At 36.2% G+C, this 21,633-nt stretch overlaps 3 protein-coding genes across 3 annotated transcripts; 1 reads left to right on the top strand and 2 right to left on the bottom strand.

Moving 5' to 3' along the window:
• Positions 1 to 12: 12 nt before the first annotated feature.
• On the bottom strand, positions 13 to 5,632 carry degs2 (delta(4)-desaturase, sphingolipid 2). Its single transcript, XM_042742503.1, has 3 exons — positions 5,434 to 5,632; positions 1,763 to 2,505; positions 13 to 810 (listed from the first exon to the last, which is right to left on the bottom strand). Exons 1-3 carry the CDS (start codon positions 5,513 to 5,515, stop codon positions 667 to 669), a joined length of 969 nt encoding a protein of 322 aa, XP_042598437.1. The 5' UTR covers positions 5,516 to 5,632; the 3' UTR covers positions 13 to 666.
• A 3,341-nt stretch (positions 5,633 to 8,973) lies between these two features.
• On the top strand, positions 8,974 to 13,097 carry yy1a (YY1 transcription factor a). Its single transcript, XM_042742489.1, has 5 exons — positions 8,974 to 9,661; positions 11,115 to 11,277; positions 11,613 to 11,673; positions 11,844 to 12,002; positions 12,114 to 13,097. Exons 1-5 carry the CDS (start codon positions 9,154 to 9,156, stop codon positions 12,294 to 12,296), a joined length of 1,074 nt encoding a protein of 357 aa, XP_042598423.1. The 5' UTR covers positions 8,974 to 9,153; the 3' UTR covers positions 12,297 to 13,097.
• An 835-nt stretch (positions 13,098 to 13,932) lies between these two features.
• Positions 13,933 to 19,964, bottom strand: tpp1 (tripeptidyl peptidase I). Its single transcript, XM_042742488.1, has 13 exons — positions 19,859 to 19,964; positions 19,484 to 19,555; positions 19,207 to 19,346; positions 18,979 to 19,129; positions 18,772 to 18,893; positions 17,905 to 18,083; positions 17,608 to 17,806; positions 16,736 to 16,924; positions 16,488 to 16,560; positions 16,278 to 16,398; positions 15,631 to 15,790; positions 15,113 to 15,237; positions 13,933 to 14,807 (listed from the first exon to the last, which is right to left on the bottom strand). The coding sequence occupies exons 1-13, from the start codon at positions 19,861 to 19,863 to the stop codon at positions 14,670 to 14,672; spliced, it is 1,674 nt and encodes a 557-aa protein (XP_042598422.1). The 5' UTR covers positions 19,864 to 19,964; the 3' UTR covers positions 13,933 to 14,669.
• Positions 19,965 to 21,633: the final 1,669 nt, after the last annotated feature.

Below are 21,633 nucleotides of genomic sequence, written 5' to 3'. Positions count from 1 at the left end.
AGATTCATCATGCAAGTTTAGGAAGTTTATTGAAATACATTGTGCTGAACAAATATATTCCACAACAGCTTTATCACAGTGGAGTTCAGAGTTAAACTGTCACAGTGCAAACGACAGAACATGTCAAAATAGCTAAAGACTTCAAGTTACACTAATAGCTCACAAAACAATTAAATATTCAGTTTTCAAAAGGGCCTCACTGATGAAAAGGCATTTTAAGTCCACTTAAACATCCCATCTCAGCACTTCTTTCCTCAGGTACATCTTAACTGGCATCTCAGTAGTTGGATTTAGTTGAGAAGGTGGCAATGATAATCACAAATAACTGCATTGATATTGAACATGGATACCATAAAAACAACATCAGATGTTTCGTTTGGAATGAGTGTATGGAAAGCTTTTGAGACAATTAGCTGGGCTTTGATACACCCAAACAATAAATCACAAATCATGTAACACGGTCCTAGGTGCAGGGAATGTACAGTTATTGTTCATACATTGTACAGATTGATCTATATGATGAAATGCTGTGACAGAATGAAAAGGGTATGCAGGTTCACGTGTGAAAGGGTTTGTTCCCTTTTAACTAACAGCCTTCAAGTGCCTCACAGATTTGTGTAAATACCTTGTAGTATGTTTGGTTAGATCAGTAGCCTAATACCCAATTCATTCCTTTTTGCCAAGTTTGTACTGTCTCTTGATTCTGGCGTAGGGGCCGATGGTGTCATCAAACACGAAGTCCCAGAGCACTCGCATCCAGGAAGTGTGTTGAGGGAGTGAGTCATAGTACTCTGCTGCAATCCTCTTGACCTGCAAAATGGGAAAGGTCCGTCAAGCATCAAATGTTAATCATGAGATTGCAGTTTATATACACTTTGAAATATAGTTTGTTTACCAAAGAATAAGAACAAAGTACAATGCAGCTAAAGTGTAAAACATGGGTGGGGTGATGGTCAGTAGTTATACTTTGGTTTAAATATTAACAGATACAATGCACTGCATAAGAATCAGCTTACAGACATGCCTTGGGGTTCTTTCACACTGATGATAACTATAAATCCAATTAAATTGTCTTATGAACACTGATGAAGCATGAAAAAGAGTTTAGCAAATATTAGTCTTTCTAGTTAGTTCCACGCCACTAAATGTTACATTCTCTCTCTTAATCAGTAGCAGTTTTAAAATCAATAGAGGGCATTACATTACCATGACATTTCCACTTGAGCTCTAGCCTGAAAAGTAAACTTCCTGAGAAGTATTAAAAATCTGGAACCAGATTCACTAAAATCTTAAGAAAAAAAAAAAAGTTTCTTAAAAAAAACTGCTTCAGAATTTTTCTGAATGTCTTGGAATTCATCTTAAGAACAAAATGACAGACTTCAGTGATATCTGATAGTTTGCCTACTTTAAACTACTTTTTTATTAGAAGAAAAGAAATTCCAATAGGGATTTTCAGTAAATCAGTTATTAGCCGTTATTCCCAATGTATTATTTTATTGTATTGGTCAGGCTCAGTATTTGATATTTCATTTTTTACATGCTCATTTCCTCTAATTTTACATTTAGATTATCATTGCTGTCATCTAACCTTCATCTTTAAAACACTGAATTAATATTAATGAATGCTTAAATATTTTCATACTGTACATTACTTTGTGATGCCTAAATGTACTTAAAGTGTGTAAAAGTGACTGATTTTTTTCAGCAGAGTGTAATTTTAACATCTGCCATAAAAACAAAAGGAATACAGTCAATCTTGTACCTCTGGTAATTTGCTGCCTGGAATGCTGGGGAAGTCATGGTGCTCCATATGGTATCCCACATTGAAGGTTATTAAGTTGAGAGGGCCGTAATAAGAGTAGGTTTCATGACCTTTCATAAACATGTAGTGCTCCGCAATGAAGTGTCCAGAGATGGGATGCAGGCCCATACACAGAATAGAGCCAGCGATGAGGTAGACTATGGGCTTGAGACCCCAAAAATAGTAGATGATAATGTCTACCACAAACTGTACGACTGCATTGAGCATTTCCAACCTGGTCACGGGCTTGGGGTTCACCACCAATGGACGGAGCGCATAGAACAAAGGCTGGAGAAAGAGCCAGAGCACTTTTCTGGCTGGGGTGCAGAAGAACCAGCCCTCAAGATCGGTAGGAATATCCACATCCAATCCATCTCCTCCGAGATAACGATGGTGGTCGATGTGGTACTTCTTGAAGGATGCTGAATAAGGCAAGCCAATCGGTAGATTGGCGAACATGGCGAACCAGCGGTTCCAGCGTGCCCTTTTGGTGCCAAAGGCCACATTGTGTGAAATGTCATGGATGGCAAGGGTCAAAGAGTGGTTGATGCAGCCACCAAACGCATACGCCCAAAACAACACCCACTTCCAGGAGAGCTCGTGGACCATGTAACACGCCAGGAGCTGGGTGAGTACCATCCCTGACACGACCCACTTCAGCTGGGGGTCATGACCCATCAAAGACTTGATCTCAGGATACTTTGCTGAAGAGAGAGAACAATGTTAAGAACATGCAATGATATAGTTTGAATAACAATTACATTTCAAATATATGTACATACACATACAGGCTTTAAGATTTTGATGTTTTTGAAATCTCTTAGACTTGCCAAAACATCAAAATTGATCAAAAATACAAAATATTCTGAAACTTAATTAAAATTTAAAATAACTTTTCTATTTGACTATATGTATTCCTGTGGTGTAAAGCTGAAATTTCAGCAGCCATTACTCCAGTCATTATAATATGTTGATTTGCTGCTAAATTATAAATGATGATTATTATCAGTGTTGAAAAAAAAAAAAAAAAAAAAAAAAAAAAAAAAAAAAAAAAGTATATGACAACAGAAAAGTCACTTAAAATTGTAACAATATTTCACAATATAACTGTTTTTACTGGATTTGATCAAATAAATAAAGCCTTGGTGAAACTTGAAAGTTAACTCTCTTGAAGTTAGTTTCTTGTAATAGAGGTTATATTTTTATATATATATATATATATATATCTATCTTCCGTTAAAGACAGACTGTACTTGAAATTAAGCCTTCATATCCCACTTAAGTAGCACTCACAATAGTTATGCCTGTATCACTTTTAAAGCTGATTTTTTTTTTTTTATTATTAAGACTTATTTACACTAACCCTTAAAAAAAATAATAAAGATTATCACTTTATTTCAGTTGCTAGTGGTAACCTATTAAACACGTTAAGGCACTATGTTGCGTAGGTAGTCAACCAATCACTAATTCTCCTCCAGAAGGGAGAAACACTCCCCTGGTGATGTGCCTTTTTAATTAGCAGATTTGTTTGCCCTGCTAATGTTCTGTTGACACATCATTCATTGCGGCAGAATCCCTTTATACAAGTTCCCCAAGGCTCCTTTTCACAACTCACTTTCGCCTGTACATTTACAGGTGACCTGCACGCAAATCTGCCATAACACTTTTTCATGCAGTTTGCATAATGTCTGTATGCAAACTGTTCATATTGCCAGGTTCTCTACTGGATTGTGCTTAAGTGTATGGTTACATGTGTATCATATTTTGTTTTTCACCAAGGGCTATTCACAGCAAGGCAGGTGAATTGGGCACCTCAACCATCATTGAACAAGGAAATGTTTCTGGTTTAGTTCCATATGTCAGATTATCTGTGTATTTGTTTGGCCTTTACATTTTACATATCAGTCAAACAAAAAGCCCTCACAAAACAAGCAAAGCTGGCAACACTATAGGGCTTCACGCGCAGTGATGTTCTTGTACACATGTAGGTGGAGATTCTTGGATGTGCCTTTCCCTGCCCCTTGAGTCTCCTCTACTCTGAACAAGATCACACCTGTCATGGCTTTATGTCACGGAAACACACAAACAGGTTTATTCTGAACAAGGTGGTTGCGTTTCAGCTTCTAGAAGTCATATTTACGCTTAAAATAACACAACATGCATGCAATGTTTCTAAACACTGGACAAGTTCACCTGTGTAATGAGTAGCCAAATGCTATAAAGTGTTTAAATAAAATAGCCACAAACTCCAGTCAAATGCTAGTAAAACCCAAGGTGATGCTTTGGTTAAAGAAAAAAAAAATCTTATGGTCTATTATGAAAAAAAAAAAAATAGTTGGGAAAAAAACTGGTTTGCAATGTCAACAACCACTTTAAAACACCAGGTTTGCATTATTATAAAATGTTATGCTAAGTTTATTATGTTTTGTATATAATATTATAAATATTTTTATCATATTTCATATCAGTTTTGTTGCTTAAAAGATAATATCTTATATAATCTATTATCAACTTTAAATATATCAGAGTTTGTAAATGGTGTCCTCATCCTTTCTGGAATAGTTAGAAGACAATAGAATACATTATCAATATTTAAAGAGCTTGAGGTGTAAAACTACCCATGCAACTTCACAATATCATATCAGTACCAAAAGGTGTTTTTCGGGGTCTATTGATGGAGAATTACTCTAAAGAGGCAGTTCTTACAGGTCAACATGATGTCAAAAGAATGTCAACTTTTTTGGACACAGAAGAGAGAAAGAGAGAGAGAGAGAGAGAGAGAGAGAGAGAGAGAGAAAAACACACTCTGGCCTTCTACATTGTGATATTTGTGGTGAAATCTCCACGTTGCTCATAAATGTGTTATGGTGAACTGATATTTTTACAGTTAGCCTATGGTCATAAGATTAGAATGCAAGACCCACTGCTATTGTGCAAATAATGCATGGAATCAGTTTACACAAATTATCATACCCTTAAGCTATTTTCTGATAGATGTGAGGTAGGAAAAACATCTACGTTTCACCTGTCTACTACACCTGTCTTTAGTCTAGCTATATCAGTCTGAACATATGGCAAAGTACGCCTGATCTCAATTACAAGTAAAAATGAGGGTAGTTAGTATGTAGTGTATGCATATGAAACACACGACGATAGAGTTTATTAAAAAAAAAAAAAGTTTATTAAAAAAAAAAAACCATTCCTTACACACATATGCACTTGCGTATGCACGCGCGCTCACGGACACACGCACACTCCTCCGGAGAACTAGTAGGCTGTTAAGAATTTATACTGAATTAACTTTTTTTTTAATTTGAAATTAGTTCGGGAGGATATCCACTAGGATTAAAATGTCACGTTAATTTTCAGAGTTCCTGTAAAATCAGTCATCATGGGTTATGCCGTGATGGGCACTGTGCATAAAGCACACAGTTGAGCTTATATCTTTACCAACACAAGATAAACAAACAGATAACAAAATCTAACACGCTCCCAAATGGTTAAACTGATGTTTACATTAAATTCAAGTCAAGTCAGTCTGCTAACCGAAATCACATCACGTCTACACTAGGCTATGTTTTAGCAAATTCTGCCGACGTTATGTGTTTTTCTGTCACTTAATGTAAACTTACCTAATATTTCCCTTCTTCTCCATGTGTGCGGTTGCTCATTATAGACCCACTCAAAGTCCCAGCGTCCAACTGCTTTGCCCATTTCTACACCTGTGTGCTGCTGGTGTAATGAGCTCAGGTGATTCCTCGCTTACTAAACTCGTTTGGGACACGCCCTCTTAGATAAGAGAAGGAGAAGGTGTGCCTGAGAGTGAGTTTATCCCAACGGTAAGTTAACTAACTTCAATCGAAACCCTAACGAAGTAACGAGATCAAGTTGTTCAGAGTGCAGCCTTGCCCTTACAGTCTGCCTCGGCCTCGTCCCACTAACAAAACCGTGCCTTGCCTCATTTAACAGTTTACTGTGTGGAATGTGTGCCCATGATATTTGAATTATATATTCAGTAAAGACTGAATTACATTAATTTTTCAATACATTTATTTATTTATTTATTCGTTGTTTTGTTTTTTATCGATTCACTTGGGCAGTTTTCAGAGTCACTTTCCTGTAATTCTGGTCTAGACAGGTTTGCTCACCGCGAGAGGGCGTTTTTACCTATAAGAGTTAAATATCAGACAAATTTAGATGCCACGTGTGATTTAATGTAATAAAATGCATATGAGATACATAAAAATGAAAAAGGGGAAAAGGAGACATGACATTTTATAACTAGTTAAATAATTTAAGCAAATATAGGCATAAAATCATTATGCCATACATGCCAGAGTAACTAGATAAAAAAGATAAAGACAAACGGTTCCCGAGGTCCTTACTTGGGGTGGATGCTCAAGTGTTATGTCATTTAAGCGAATATAGACATAAAATCATTATGCCATAAATGCCAAAGTATAATAAAACAGATATGAAAATAGTGCCATTCCACCATTTTATGTATTAATTCATTTTAATTATTAATAGGTATGCTTACCTAATAATTTTTTTATTTTTTTTTTTTTTTGAACAAACATTAATGTACAAACAACTTGGCCATATCAATACATCTTCACATTACAATGTACAGAATAGAATAAGTGCATCGACATAAAACAGAAAGAGAGAACAAAAGGGGGAAAAAATTAAGATAGAAAGCGGGGCTAGGGTTTTTCTTGTAAATCATACTCCATAATAGTAGTAATCATAAGTATTGCATTTTTCTTTTTCATCATTTTAAGGGCTTTTGAATACAAAATAAACTCATTATGAAATGCATAAAAGGCTGGTTTAACTTTCAAGAATCTAGATTTATGAATATAAAATTTTCTCAGCATAAGGATGCTATTGACCAGAAAATCATCTTTGTTATTGTTCATTACAAGTCCATAGACAATGTCTTTTAGGGTGAAGTTGACCAGGTAACGTATCTTTGGGTAAAGCCAGTCAGGAATATCAGACCATAAAGCATCCACATACTTGCAATGAAAGAACAGGTGATCCGTAGTTTCGATGTCATCACAAAATATACATTTATTAGAATCAAATCTAAGTCTTAAGTACTCACTGGATGGATATATCCAATTTTTAAATGAATTTCTTTAATTTTGGGAGATAAAGTAAATTTTACATATTTAGTTCTAAGAATATGAATGGTATCTTTTTGGATATTATAAGAAATTGAATTTCTGTATACTGCGATAGGATAAGAAATGTTATTAAACATATTTCTAATAATTTTGTTGGAAAGTTTACCTCCTTTAAATTCACAGCCTTCAATTAACAGTGGAGGAAAACACAGGGTTATAGGGTTCGAATAAAGAGGAGTTTCTTTGATCAAACAAATAATAGAGTTAGGAATAGCTTTAACAATAGATTCAAATTTAGTTCGACTGCAACTTAAATATTTAACACAGAAATTCTCATATGATATAACAGCACTATTCTCAATTAAATGGGACACTGACCAAATACCTTTTTCCATCCAATCCTTGTCATACAATGATTTGTTTCTAACTGTAATGTATCTATTATTCCATAATGGTGTATTATGTGGTGTGAAATTATGGTTATATAAAATCTTCCAATATAACAAAACCTGTTGGTGAAACTGGGATCATTTGACTGGGAGACGTTGAGCAGTGAAATCGCATCTTAATAGAAACTCTATTCCTCCTAATTTCTTGAATAACTCTCTAAGAATATGAAACCAAAAAATGTTATTATTTAAAAGAGAATTCAACCAATTAATTTTAATGGTCCCATTTATAGAGTCAAAATCAATAGCTTGTAAACCTCCCTCTTTATATTGTTTTATCATCTCTACTTTCTTCATATAATGGGTCTTCTTTTTCCAGATGTAGCCAAAGTATGCTTACAGCTTACCTAATAATATTACATCTTTAATGTGGTTCAATGTAAACCCAAAATGGCGTCGCTAGGCCATTTTTTAGGGGGGCTGTAGCTGGACTACTCAGCCCCCCTAAAATTTTGCGATTCGCTCCATAAACTGTCCACGAGTTCCTGATCGCCTTAAGTCTGCTGTCTCATAATGAAATCAGCGGCAGACTTCGATCGGCTCCTCCGCGTGTTTGTTCTTTGTCATGAATACAGTTTACAAAATATAAATTGGTTCCCCATCTACTGTGGCTTAACTTTTCGCTGCGTTCACGCAGGTGTTTCCTTTAGTGAAAATGAACCACATATGAACGCATAATTTATAAAACGATCATGTTGCCATTTTCATTTGAAAATGTAACTTTCAGTGTAATACATTTTCCAGTGCAAGTGGCAAAGAGGTTTGCATAGGCTACTTGAGCTAAGGAAAGAGGTTTGTAATAGAAATGCAAACAGTAAAATTTTGTGTGTGTACAGTAAACAGGTGTATACGTGTGTGTGTGTGTGTGTGTGTGTGAGAGAGAGAGAGAGAGAGAGAGAGAGAGAGAGAGAGAGAGAAAGAGATCATGAATTCTTGAATTTGGCTTATTCAGTTTATGTTATGCCTATCTATGCAATACAGCAGAATATTGCTCTTTTTGGTATATTCATTTAGCTATATACACACACACACACACACACACACACACACACACACACACACACACACACACACATATATATATATATATATATATATATATATATATATACATATATATATATATATATATATATATATATATATATATATATATATAATACCCTCGCTAAGCCCCCTAAACTGAAAATCCTAGAATCGCCCCTTCATTACAGCATTGTTTAAAGTTATGTATGAACAGAAAATACTATGATAAAGTAGACTATGTATATATGAAGCAGGCCTTTGTGGAACTTATACAGTATATCACTTCCACCTAGTTGTAAATCTATAGTTTCCTCTGAAAATCCTCTTTGTGTCAATTCAAAACATATTTGCAAATAAACAATTCAATTAATTAAAACGTGTCCTTGTTATTAGTACATACATAAGTAATCAATATATTTCCCATTCAAATTAATTATTATATATTTTATTATTTCGAATTCAAATTAAATATTGTTTATATACAGTCTATCAGCTACTGTCAATGAAGATTAAAAAACTCGATTGTGTATAATTTACAAAAGTTTACTGGTGAGAATGAGGTCAAACACGAAGAGCAAGATCTCGCGTGATTTCGCCCGTCTGATTCTCAAGCAGAGTCCGTGAGCGGAGTCAGTCAATGTGGGACGGAGTTTTGTCTGTTTGTTAGCGGAGTAGGAGGGAGGACGAGCCGTTGACTTGACACAGGGCTTGCGTGAAATCAGTTCGGAGAGCAAGAAAGCCAAGCATGGCGTCGGGCGAGACACTGTACATCGAAGCAGACGGCTCGGAGATGCCGGCGGAGATCGTCGAGCTGCACGAAATCGAAGTCGAGACCATCGAGACGACCGTGGTCGGCGGAGACGACGACGAGCACCAGCCGATGATCGCGCTGCAGCCGCTGGTCACAGAGGATCCCAACCACGTTAACCACCAGGAGGTGATTCTGGTCCAAACTCGCGAGGAGGTGGTGGGCTGCGACGATTCGGACCTCCACGCAGACGACAGCTTCGAGGACCAGATCCTCATCCCTGTCCCTGTCCCTGTGGCAGAGGAGGAATATATCGAGCAGACTTTAGTGACCGTGTCTGGCAAGAACCCGTCGGGAAGGATGAAGAAAGGGGGAGGCAGCGGGAAAAGAGTGGTCAAAAAGAGCTTCCTAAACTCCGCCGAGGCGAGCGGACGCAAATGGGAGCAGAAGCAAGTGCAGATCAAAACACTGGAGGGGGAGTTTTCCGTCACTATGTGGGCATCGGGTAAGTTTTGACATCGCATCAAGTGCTTTGTTCTCGCGCAGGCCTCGCGTGGGCCCTCTTCCTCTCGAGCGCGTTATAAAGCTGCCGGATAGCCCAGTGTCAGAAACGATTTTCGGACCCGAAAAGCCACTTATGAGGGTGGCCCCGGTCTAAATGTTTTTGTTTTGATGGGAAGCCATGTTTTAAGTGTGGATGGGCGCCGCCATATTCCTCCAGACCATTATGGCGGCGGCCCCGAAACATGGCGGTTCTGTGAGCGGGGAAAGATGGCGGCGGGAGCGGAGAGAGGCGCTGTGAGTCCGCCGCGCTGCTGCAGGCCGCGATGGCGCAGCTCCGTTTGAAGAAGGGGAGGGACCTAGTCACACGATCTGCTGCTTGACTGCGAACTGTCTGTCTCACGGCGCTTCAGTCCCTCAATAAACAAATGTTACCGCGTATTTAAATCCTCTAACGGAGAAACTCAGATACATCTAGCAGATTCCTGTGCTGTGCGTGGGGCGATGTTTCCCAGTTTAGTTAGACGTGATTACCATTTTTACACAGTTATCAGACTAATGCATTTTACGTAGGGATACTAATAATGCTTAACGTACTGCGCATTTTTGTATTAATACGTATTCAAATGTTTATAGTGGACGGCGGCCTTTGGGAAAATACAGAAATATCTATTAGTAGCTTTTGCGATCCTGAAATCTTGGCGTTTAATGGCAGTGTAGTTAAATTCAGAAAGATGTCGGTCACTTTTAACTTGGAATTATTTGATAAAAATTGTATTGTTTAAGACGTATACAAACTACTAAGGGGCTGAATATTTTAAATGCTGAAACTTACAAGTGTTTAAAATATGCCGCAGCCTATCGGCGTATGCTGTAAAAACATACGGATATTGTAATATTAGTTATTGGTCTTTTTGTGGGTGTTGTGTATTATTTCTTAAATTCTCCGCTTTCATTTTAAGTGAGTCTGGTCTGTAACGAGCAAAAATTTTTGGCATTACTTGAATATTAAATAAAGTACATGAACATGTAGTGCAGGTTTTTATGTTTACGAGAATGAGCGCCGTGAACCACTACAGACTGCGCATGCGCTCTAGAGGATGCTTTTTTTTTTTTTTGGAACGCTCACCTAATGCATAGAAAGAAAAAAAACATGCGCATTCATTGCATGTTTGATGCCGAATACTTGACCGGAATTTAATTTGCACCACAATCGCGTCAGACTAGTTTTTTAAAAAAAATTATATATAAATGCTTATGCGTTGCTTCTCTGAGACAATGAATATAATTGTTTAATCTTAAGATGAATCACTTATGACTAGGGCGTTGCTGCAGTCGTGAGTTCATTTACGTTTTGTTTGCTTTATTTGTCCTTATAACGTTTAGCTCTATGTAAAATACTGGGTGTGTGATTTGATTAAGTACTTGTTAAACGTTTAATCTTTTGTTTTGTACAGATGATAAGAAAGATGTTGATCATGAGACTGAGGTTGAGGAGCATGTTATTGGAGAAAACTCTCCTCCTGACTACTCCGAGTATATGACAGGCAAGAAACTGCCCCCTGGTGGCATACCTGGTATTGACCTGTCAGACCCCAAACAGCTGGCGGAGTTTGCCAGGTGGGTATTCAGCCAAAAGCTGAAACTTTAGTACAGCATTTATTGATTCTTTGGTGTAATGCATATTTTAAACTCCACTGGTCCCAGAAAAAAAGGAACTGTTTATTTATTGTGCAGTATATTTGAAAAAACAACAGAAAAAAAAAAAAGATTTGAAACTTGTCAAACCTATGAACATGCATGTATATAGATGGTTTACAAATCAAAGCCATTTAGCATTTTTCTGTATTCAAAAGCAGTGAATTTGATTTGCTTCATATATTTTGTTCATTATGTACCTCGTAGAATTAAGCATGCATACAAATGTCATCTCCTGAATGTTTCTCACAATACAGAATGAAGCCCAGGAAAATAAAGGAGGACGACTCTCCAAGGACGATAGCATGTCCTCACAAAGTGAGTTTTTTTTTTTATTGCTCATAATTATGTAAAATTTCTGTAGTAGAACTGCTGATTTAGGATATTGTTGGTCAACTTAAAGATTTTAACCATTTAATCCAGTCACCTTCATTTTTAGTTTAATTTATCATCAGGATTTTTAACATTTTAGTTATGTGTTATCATAGGGTTGCACAAAAATGTTTCGGGACAACTCTGCTATGAGAAAGCACTTGCACACCCATGGGCCGCGGGTTCATGTCTGCGCTGAATGTGGGAAGGCGTTTGTGGAGAGTTCCAAGTTAAAACGGCATCAGTTGGTTCATACTGGTGAAAAACCTTTCCAGGTATTTTTTTTTTTTTTTTTTTTAAGTTTAATGATGCTGTTCAGAATTTTATAAAACTGAAATATCTTAAATGTAAATAATAAATGTGCTTTTTAATCTTTTCCTCCCCAGTGTACATTTGAGGGATGTGGAAAGCGCTTTTCATTGGACTTTAACTTGCGCACACACGTGCGGATTCACACTGGAGACAGACCTTATGTTTGCCCGTTCGATGGCTGCAACAAGAAATTCGCTCAGTCCACCAACCTGAAGTCTCACATTTTGACACACGCAAAAGCTAAAAACAATCAGTGAGATGGCTCGCTAAAGAAAGATCCCTTAAAGACTCTGTCTGACCACAGCTTCCTGCTCCAAAACCCACTTTGTATGTCGTTTCTAGACCCATTCTTTTCTAAGAGAATCTCAGTGCACATTTTGATGGGAATTATAATGTGAATGAGGACCTGACACCAAACTATCCCGTCAACCTTCTCACGAGTTAAATAACTTCCCGAGTTATGAGAGTTTCTTCTTTTGAAGATGTGATTGTTTTTGTGGACCCTCATTCACATACAAGATGCTCACTATCCTGAGCCCAAAGAAGCAAATTGCCCATCGGTGTGTGTCTGTTTCTACCAGTTTGCAAAGACAAAGACTGCTTTTTAGATGTCTTCAAAGTGTGCATATTGTACACTTTTTAGAGCGTAGAGCTGTCATAATATGTGTGTGTGCGTGCGTGTGTGTGTCGTCCCTGAGACTTAAAACCTGTGAATGCTTTTCTTCAAGGAGAATGAGATGCCGTTCAGCTATTTTCAATGTAAATACAGCTTTTCTTTGTGAGGTATCTTGCGCAGGTATCTCATTTTGTATACCTGTCCTGTACAAATGTTTTGAAATCATGTAGATAATAGAGATGTTGATTAGATTGTGTTTAACCAATTAAAACCTTTTATCCAGCTTCAGGAAATACTGCTACATACACAAGCCTTCTTTTGTAACACAGTAACAATCTACTCAGTATGTGAAAAGGCACTTTTCCTTCAAATTCTCTAATTTATTTAATGATATGGAATAAAGCTAAACTCCCCTGTGCAGTTTCCAAGAGCCTGAAGTTCATCATGCTGTCCAGTATGCTCAGTGTCCTCTAGACACTGATTTTAAAAGCAAGAATTTGCGAAACCTTATGATATGGTCTGGTTAAAATTGTCACATATAAAGTCATATTTTCTGGAGTAGACAATGGAAGCAAACAGCAGTGAGCCTAAAAATCTCTGGTTTAATCCAACAAATAACTTGATGTTGTAACAATGACATATGAACGCTTGAAGTATTGCAATGATATCGCGATTTCATATGCTATTTTAAAATATCGCCATTGATGCACTGCATTAAATACAGCTAATAATTGTTTATAGCTTCCCAACTTAGCACATGCACAACATTTAGTTTTAAGTTCTAAATTACACAAATCTTGTTGTTTAAAAATATATACTGTTTTTTTTTGTTTAAAAGATCCTATTAGAAATTGCGCTTGCTGACACAACCTAATGTGTTCTTATATTTCAAGACTTGCAGTGTTTTTAGAAACTAGTTATCCTTGCATAACCCTAAAATATATTGAACTATATTAATCTGAGCTGATTTTCTCATGTACATCCTATAACTGTCTTAAGTTTGCATTTATATAATGTAAAAAAAAAAAATTAATCCATGCACCAATACCACATGCTTATTTGCTATTGTAAATATGTTCTGCCAACTCAGTTTACAATTCCTTCTCAAAAACATATTCTTTTGTATGTTTCTGGGTTATATTAAAAATAATTAAATCCAAAACTGTAAGAACACAAATGCATTTATTTCAGAGTAAAATCTTTAATTTGTATTTTTCAAGTAAAGAAATGAAACGCAGTCTTCAAAATATCCTATAAAGGCAATCCACAAAAAAAAAAAAAAAAAAAAAAACAAGTTGGACCAGTTGCTCAAACAACATTCAGTGCACCAAACGTCTAGTAGAAAAACATTCTCAATCTCACCAACGACCTAGTAGTCCCAGAACAACAAAGCCATTCAATATTTAACTCCCTGAGGATCTCTTCACAACGTCTGAAATCAATATATTTAAAATGTCAAAAACAGGCCATTGGTTTATGCAGCTCTCAAGTATCTTCAATAATTAGGCTGGTTTTATTAAATGCTACATTTTAACCTTGGAGCAACCTAATGTTTATGAATAAAAGATCTATTTGAATTGTTTTAAAAGGAACTGAAATTTATTATTAGGGAATATTGCACTTCTCTTGAAAAATCAAAACATTTTCTATGTCCCACTGTTTTGTTTAAACCAAAGAAGCTTGTTACACATACAGTTGTAGTCTACACCTGGAAACCTCTGAGCCTTTACTCTGGGACAAATCAACCTCATCTGAAAGAACTGAAGTGGTGTGACCTGTTAGACAGGAAGAAGAACTCTGGGAGGGTAAATCAGCCAGTCATCAAAGGTTCAGTTTACAATGAAAGAACATTATTTTTTGAAAATGATTCTTAGATGATTGATATGTTGATATGATTACACAATGCATCATCATTTAGATGCTTCAACAAACATGAAAAACCAATACATTTCTAAAAAAAAATGTGTGCAAAGGGTGGATATTTCTTTTGCAATCTGACTAAACAAGCAGCAGCTCAATCCATAAGAGCTTTTAGAAGAGCAGGATAATTTGGTGTTCCCCATCCTGTTACTGGATCCCATGAAGGGGAGGCACAGAAACCCTTCCCTTCAACTTTATCATCCAGACAACTCAGGTGACATCCCTCGGTTACCTAAGAGCAGGAGGAGAACAGATACATAAACAGGAAAAATTAAAGCTTCTAGTTACACAAGCTCAATTTCACACATAACTGCATTCTGAAATGTGAGTGTGCTGCATGTAGTTGCCACAGGAGACACTACAGCGAGTATTTCCATATACTGCCTTTTATGATCATTTCATACATGAAATTCTTTTAGGACAGTATGCATTATAATTTGAAACACACTGACATTTTAAATATAGATTTTGTAGACACAGTAGTTCTGAACACAGGGAAAAGGGAGGCTAACATTAAAAATGTTTTTAAACACTTACATCATAAAGACCTTTGCCTTGCAGTTTGTAAAGGCGAGGGTTGATGAATCCTAATGAGGGAAGACCCTTCAGAAAGCGCTGGTCATTTATGAGGGACAGCATTCCACCCACTACTGGAGTTGATGCTGGAAAAACATTCGGATTATGAAATATCAGACTTTAATGGGTAATTTATCGTAACCTAATCTGTACTTAATAAATGTACATTGTTTTTGCATTTTCTACCTTATAGACGCTTGGGGTTTTTGAACATTTTTTTTTTTTTTTTTTTTTATTTAGTGTTTACTAAGATTTGCATTTATTTGATCAAAAATAGTTAAAACAGTAATATTGTGAAATATTACAATTTAATAACTTCATCAGAAATGGTTTCTTATTAATAATTTGCTGATTATTTTTCTGGAAACTGATATTTTGTTTTTCATTATTCTTCAATGAATGTAAAGTAATATAAGTAATATGTTGTAATATAAGTGCACTAGCAAACAAAACCCCATTGTCTTTGTATTATTTACTAACCGAAGTTCCAGAAACCCATGGTACGGGTACACGGTTGGTAACAACCCAGTAGTTGTCAGAGAGCGCAGCTAAATCTGGATAGGCTCTTCCAGTGATGTTGAAATATGTCTGAGGAGGTAGAGGCTGAACATTCTTCAGATATGCTTGAACAGCACCACCCTACAGAGAACAAAACACAATAGCCTTGTTTGTCAGAAATGAGCAAAGAGATAAAAAACACTATCACTGACAACCTGACTGAATTTCAAGGCATTTGCTTCCAAAAGTACAGTATGCAAAATATCTGTATGTATGGAATGACCTACATTTACACAATCTCACATAGCAAACACTTTCTCTTTCCACTTTGATGTGAAAAAAGCAGCAATTGTGATTAATTTCTCAACTCATTTTGCCAAATGATATTAAAAATGCAAGAAGATTTTATTTCCAATATGACAACTGTATTTGAATTGCTGACTTTAACATTGAACATGAGGTCATGGGGTGGTGGTCATGAGGTCATGTGACAAAGAGCTGTTTAAAACAGAAAATAGTGCTGATTTCAGCTACTTAAATAGACTCTAGGGACATTCTGCATGGTTATCGTTAAGCAGCAAGACAGTATTCAAAACACTGTAAAAGATGCAGACTCATGGAGCTTTACCTGATAATCTGGCATCGCAAACACATTACTGAAGCCACCTCCACTGATGTAGTCTGTGACTTCATAGGTGAGTTTGAAGGGGTTCTTAAAAGAAGTCCCGCCCACCGTGGTCACATAGGGACTAGACAGGAAAGAGATTCATTTCACACATCAACTATTTTTCAGTATAAAAGGTATCATTATACAGATTATTTAGAGAGCAACATCTACCTGGATGCAGGAAAACTCGGCCTAAAAGTATTTCTTTCCTTGGTCAAGTGTCTACAGCCTGCTCCACTGTCACCTGCATTAAAAAAACAGAGGCATTGTATGAGTGTGGCTTTCTTTGAGATCTTAGACCAAAAGAAGAAAAACAAAATAAAGAACTATTATAGGCAACCAGCAGTTAATCAAATTTCAAAATAAAATGCACAAACTAAATATTTTTTGTTCCTGCAGCATGATTTTCGTTATCTTACCAGAAGCAAAAAGCATGGAAATCCCTCTGAGGCCAGCTTTCATGAACTCGATGTTGATGCGGTTCATATAGGCATCAGAAAGGCTGTCCTCATCATCTCCATAGCTGATAGTGTGGACCCAAGGCACTGCAGACATGTTGCTGAGCAGCAGCATCCACTGAAGGAACGGCTCCTGAGTCTCATGACGACCTGTTACCAAGACCAAGGTTAAGTTGGTGATCATTACAATGAATGAAGTAAAATAATCTATTTGGAAAAAGACCCAACTGATGCACTAAAATCAATATCCAAGATGTAGAGGAGTTTGAGATTTGGAGAAGCTTCACTAGAGTAAGTGTTATTATGGATTATGGACTCATACTTTGGCCAGAAGCAACCGTTTAAAGGTAAATGGCTTTAATGATGGATTTGTTTCTTACAAACACTTCAAAAGAAGTGGACTGGTGTTGTGTGGATTACTGTGATGTTTTTATCAGCCATTTGAACTCTCATTCTGACGGCACCCATTCATTGCAGGGGATCCATTTGTGAATAAGTGATGTAATATTAAATTTCCCCAAATCTGATGAAGAAACAAATTAATATACATTTTGGTTTAAATTTAAGGATTAAACTGGGGAATTTTATGGGTCAGTTTTTTTATAGTTTTTGTTATATTTTGTTTTGGATATTGTTTTGGCAACTAGCTGAAATAAAATAAGTTTTACTTAATGCACTAAAACTGAAAAATGAATAAAAACTATAGACAAATAAGAAATAATAATTAAAATGACAACAAAACTACTAAAATTTAATAGAAAACCAACTCAAAATACCAATAAAAACTATAATAGCATCTGGTACTAACATAATGCCCTTCATGGACCACATACCTGGATTTGTGAAGACCCATGTAGAAATGTTCGCTCCACTGCTCATGATGTACTCCACATCCAGACTGGCCTCAATGCCAGCTTTCCCTCCGCCCTGAGTGCCCACGACCCGCTCTACTGCAGACATGTGAGTGAATCCTCCAGCAAACAGACTCATAAACTCAGCCAAGTCAGCAGGGTGGTAGTACTGCTCCAAGAACTAGTTAGTGAAGATATTTACACTTCAGAATTCTGCTCATATGATTAACTTAATGGATTTAATCAGTGAAATTTCCCCAGTAAATATGAGAGTTGTACCTGTGCCACTGCCTGACTGTTGTTAGTGGCAGTGCCCACATCTTTTTCTGTAAGGTTGTAGCGACTCCTAATGACTGAGGGGGTGACACCCAAGTGATAGCCTAAAGCTGACTGTCTTGCTCCTTCCCAGCCTTTACTGATATCCTTTCCTTTAGGTGGAAAACGGTGAACACCACCCACTAAAAAATAATAAAAAAGAAAAGGATTTATGTGAGAGTGATTAGTTCATAGATTTTCCATTAGAAATGTATTTACTTTATTTTATTCACCTTTATGAGATCAAAATAATGCATGTAATTACAATTAATGAAAAGCAAAATTCTGTATTGTTGAATGAAAATTATTAAGTCCTTTAACAGACATATGTTTTTTTTTAAATGGAACAGTTTAAAAAATCTTTAGAAAAAATCTTTAAAAATAAATAAGGTTGCAATAAGGTTTGATACACTAGGCTTTTATGACCCATATAGTAAGAATACGGAGCTCATACTCAAAGGGGAAAAAAAAAAAAAAAAAAAAAAAAAGTACTTTTTATTTTTTGTCAGATGAAAGGGTGATAGGTTTTTGGTTTCTTGTATATTGTTGATTACTTTTTAATTTTTAAGAGTACTGCTAACTTAAATTGCATATAAATATCAGATGTTATATCTTCTAATAAATTATATTAGTAGGATGATATTTCAATCCTTAGTTTTATAATCAAAAATCTGTAGTTTTAATTGTGCAAGGTAAAACATATACTGCAATGTAACAACAATGAGGAATGAGAGAGTTTGGATCATGTTGATAATTTAGAGGCATTATAAATTTTTACAGTGGGCTTATAGGTTTGAAACTGGAGATGAACTAATAGTGTCAGCTACTCACCAAAGTCTAGATGCTGATACACGTCTTTATGAACGGAGTATAGAGATGTTGACCTCAACACAGTGTGTGAATCTCTGCTGTAGCGGTGAAATTTAGCGCCAGGGAGTAATGCTTCAGCCACCCTGAGAAAGACAGATAGAAGATGAGAAACTGATCTAATTTTTGTGGTCTATTGATACTATAAAATTCACTCAAACTTGTCCTTACTGCACAGTCATGACACATTGAAGGAAGTCCCGTGTTACAACTGTGTGACAGTTTTTGACCCCATGACTCTGGAGCCAATTCCGCACTACTTTCTCGGTCAGCTGAGAAGGTTGCACAAGAGCAGCCACTTCTTCCAAACTCAGGTGCTTCCCTAAAAAATAATGAGAAGATGAGAACTTCATTTCTTTATTTGATCATTTGGATTATAACAAATGAGAGGCGCAATACCATATTGATGTGAGTCAGGATCCGACACTAGTTTCAGTAACTCTTCCATCTGCTTAACATTCTGCTGCTTTAATGCAAATGTAAGTTCCACTTCCTCCAAAGGTTCAACCCCTTCAACTAGGATCCAGTCCTCAGGCACGCTAAAACAGAATAACATTGCTCAAGGGCTGTTTCTAGTGTAAATCAAATATAGAAATTACATCAGAAGTTACAAATATACTTCATCATTTAGACATAATTTATAGTTATTGCTAGACAGAGGTGTGCATGGTCTTACGAAGCATCTTGGTCAGCCTCAAGCAGCTCCCCATTGACGAGCCAAATAAAGCTCAGGACAAAAACAGCAATCCTGTAAAAATAAACACTGTCACTTTAAGAACCCACTTTAATGCACAATGAATTATTTTACAGCCGACGAGGAAGAGCAGGAGGTTACTGACTTTTGTAATTTTAATTCTAATAGTCAACTTGAATAATGAACATGCTAGAAAGCAGTACACGAGGGAACACGTTTATGTGAACTGTTTGTCCTGACCATCTGACCTCATGAGGTGAGTCGCTGTCTGTGAGATTTACAAATAGTTTCTGCAAATGTGATTTATCAACTATGATTAGCGTAAGATAACTCTATGTAAAACAACAAAATACTCACCGCATTGTTTTCGCGCTAATGTACCCTGATATCTGGAGAAACAACACCAATTCCTGTGTCCTAAGGTCCTAATGTACTGATCATGTGATAGTCACGTGACCATCAGCTGATCTTTTATTTTCATTGAGGAAGTTAATGTGCAGGATGTGTCTGCAAGTACAAACTTGCAAGAAAAACAGAGAAAGTCTTAGCCTGCGTCCCAGTGTGCATACTATCCATCCTAGATGTGATATCATTTTCAATACTATTTAGGGCAGATCGGGTGGATAGTATGCAGGGTGTGGTTTCAGAACGATCTTATAAAACAGCTAACACAGTGCATATAAATTACTCTTATTTGCAAATTTACAAAGGGAATTTTAAAAGTTGTACTCGCATCTTATCGGTACAAAAATAACCATGGTAACCACAGTTTGTGTGTGGATTGCTCTTATTTTGGAATTTACTGTGGGAATTTTTAGGGTTGATTTGCAGTGGCTACTATTAATTTAAATCTATTTTAAATCTATTAATTTTAGATCTATATAATTTATATATCATTTTATATAGTTACTATCACACGAAGAGTGACGTTTTTCTCCAGAAGTCTGCATAATTGCAAATGTGACATTGATTTCATACAACAGTTCAATAAACAAGAAGTTAATATCAAGAGTTTTACGTTTTAGACAACATATTCGCTTTTTGCGCTCTATTTCTAAAAACAAAAATCATTCCAAACACAGCCACTGTTTTGCGTCTCTGAGCAACATGATAGTTTCGTTCCTGAATGAATCAACCGTTTAAATGATTCGGTTCAATCGCAATGACTCACTTATTAACAGTGACTCAATTTTGTTGATACTGATTGCATTTGCTTGGTAACAGCCCAAATGCAAGTGTCTGACTTAAAAGATGGTGCACACTTTTAGAAAAAATGGCGCGTTAAGGTTAAAAAAAAAAAATAAAGCAGCTGTCAGCACACTTAGAAATAAGATATCAGCACAATAACAAACACAGCAAAATATTGTCTAATTTTCGTTATCCATAAAATCCCAGAAATCACAGAGATATCATTTTTTTGTCAATATTGCAAACCCTTTATTTATTTATTTATTTTTTGATGTGCCACCCCAAGATTTACTGTGGCCTCATCTGGCCACCCCATTAACATTTTCTGGGGGCGCCACTGCAAAGTTTCCACCCAAATATCACAATTACCAGGAGTTATTTGCCTTAAAAATAATAATAAATTAAATTAATAAATTAAAATGTAATTTAAATGTATTTCTTTTAAGGCTAACACCCACATTTGTGGCACACACACGTGTATATATAAGCTACATTACACACACACACACAGACAGGCCTAAGTGTTTATGTATCAATCAAGAATAACAATACCAGTCCTTGTGGGGACATTTTTGTCCCCATTAGGAAAACAACTTATAAATCATACTACATTCATTTTTTGAAAATCTAAAAATGCAGAAGGTTTTTACGCGTGAAAGTTTGTACAGTATAAAAATAATAACGATGCAATGTCCCCATAAAACACTGAAACCCAACGTGCCTGTGTGCATGCATGTGCCTCCCTTAAATGGTGGAAAATGCCCATCGGTCCAATGAGGCAAATGGTATGAGATGACATACTTCGTAGTGAGTTGGTGGAAGTTTATTTAGTTTCAAGGAAATGATGATCAAGATACTTAACTGTGGAAACAAAAGGCCATAATCTTTCAAAATATATAATCATTAAGACATTAATTTAGTTATGTTTTGAACTTTATGGTAAC

Source organism: Cyprinus carpio, chromosome B17, assembly GCF_018340385.1.
Source record: "Cyprinus carpio isolate SPL01 chromosome B17, ASM1834038v1, whole genome shotgun sequence".
Classification (NCBI taxonomy): Eukaryota; Metazoa; Chordata; class Actinopteri; order Cypriniformes; family Cyprinidae; genus Cyprinus; species Cyprinus carpio.
This window is presented reverse-complemented; position numbering and strand designations above follow the sequence as displayed.

Bases quoted from the DNA above. Each gene is read 5' to 3' on its own strand.
- degs2 (XM_042742503.1), bottom strand. From the start codon at position 5,515: ATGGGCAAAGCAGTTGGACGCTGGGACTTTGAGTGGGTCTATAATGAG. The intron at 2,506-5,433 runs GTAAGTTTACAT...CTCTCTCTTCAG, and splicing joins GAGAAGAAGGGAAATATTAG to CAAAGTATCCTGAGATCAAG. The intron at 811-1,762 runs GTACAAGATTGA...CCCATTTTGCAG, and splicing joins CAGGCAGCAAATTACCAGAG to GTCAAGAGGATTGCAGCAGA.
- yy1a (XM_042742489.1), top strand. From the start codon at position 9,154: ATGGCGTCGGGCGAGACACTGTACATCGAAGCAGACGGCTCGGAGATG. The intron at 11,278-11,612 runs GTGGGTATTCAG...CTCACAATACAG, and splicing joins CAGCTGGCGGAGTTTGCCAG to AATGAAGCCCAGGAAAATAA. The intron at 12,003-12,113 runs GTATTTTTTTTT...TTTCCTCCCCAG, and splicing joins CTGGTGAAAAACCTTTCCAG to TGTACATTTGAGGGATGTGG.
- tpp1 (XM_042742488.1), bottom strand. The intron at 18,894-18,978 runs GTAAGGACAAGT...TGTCTTTCTCAG, and splicing joins CAATGTGTCATGACTGTGCA to GGTGGCTGAAGCATTACTCC. The intron at 15,238-15,630 runs TTAGTAAATAAT...ATGTTTTTCCAG, and splicing joins ATGGGTTTCTGGAACTTCGG to CATCAACTCCAGTAGTGGGT.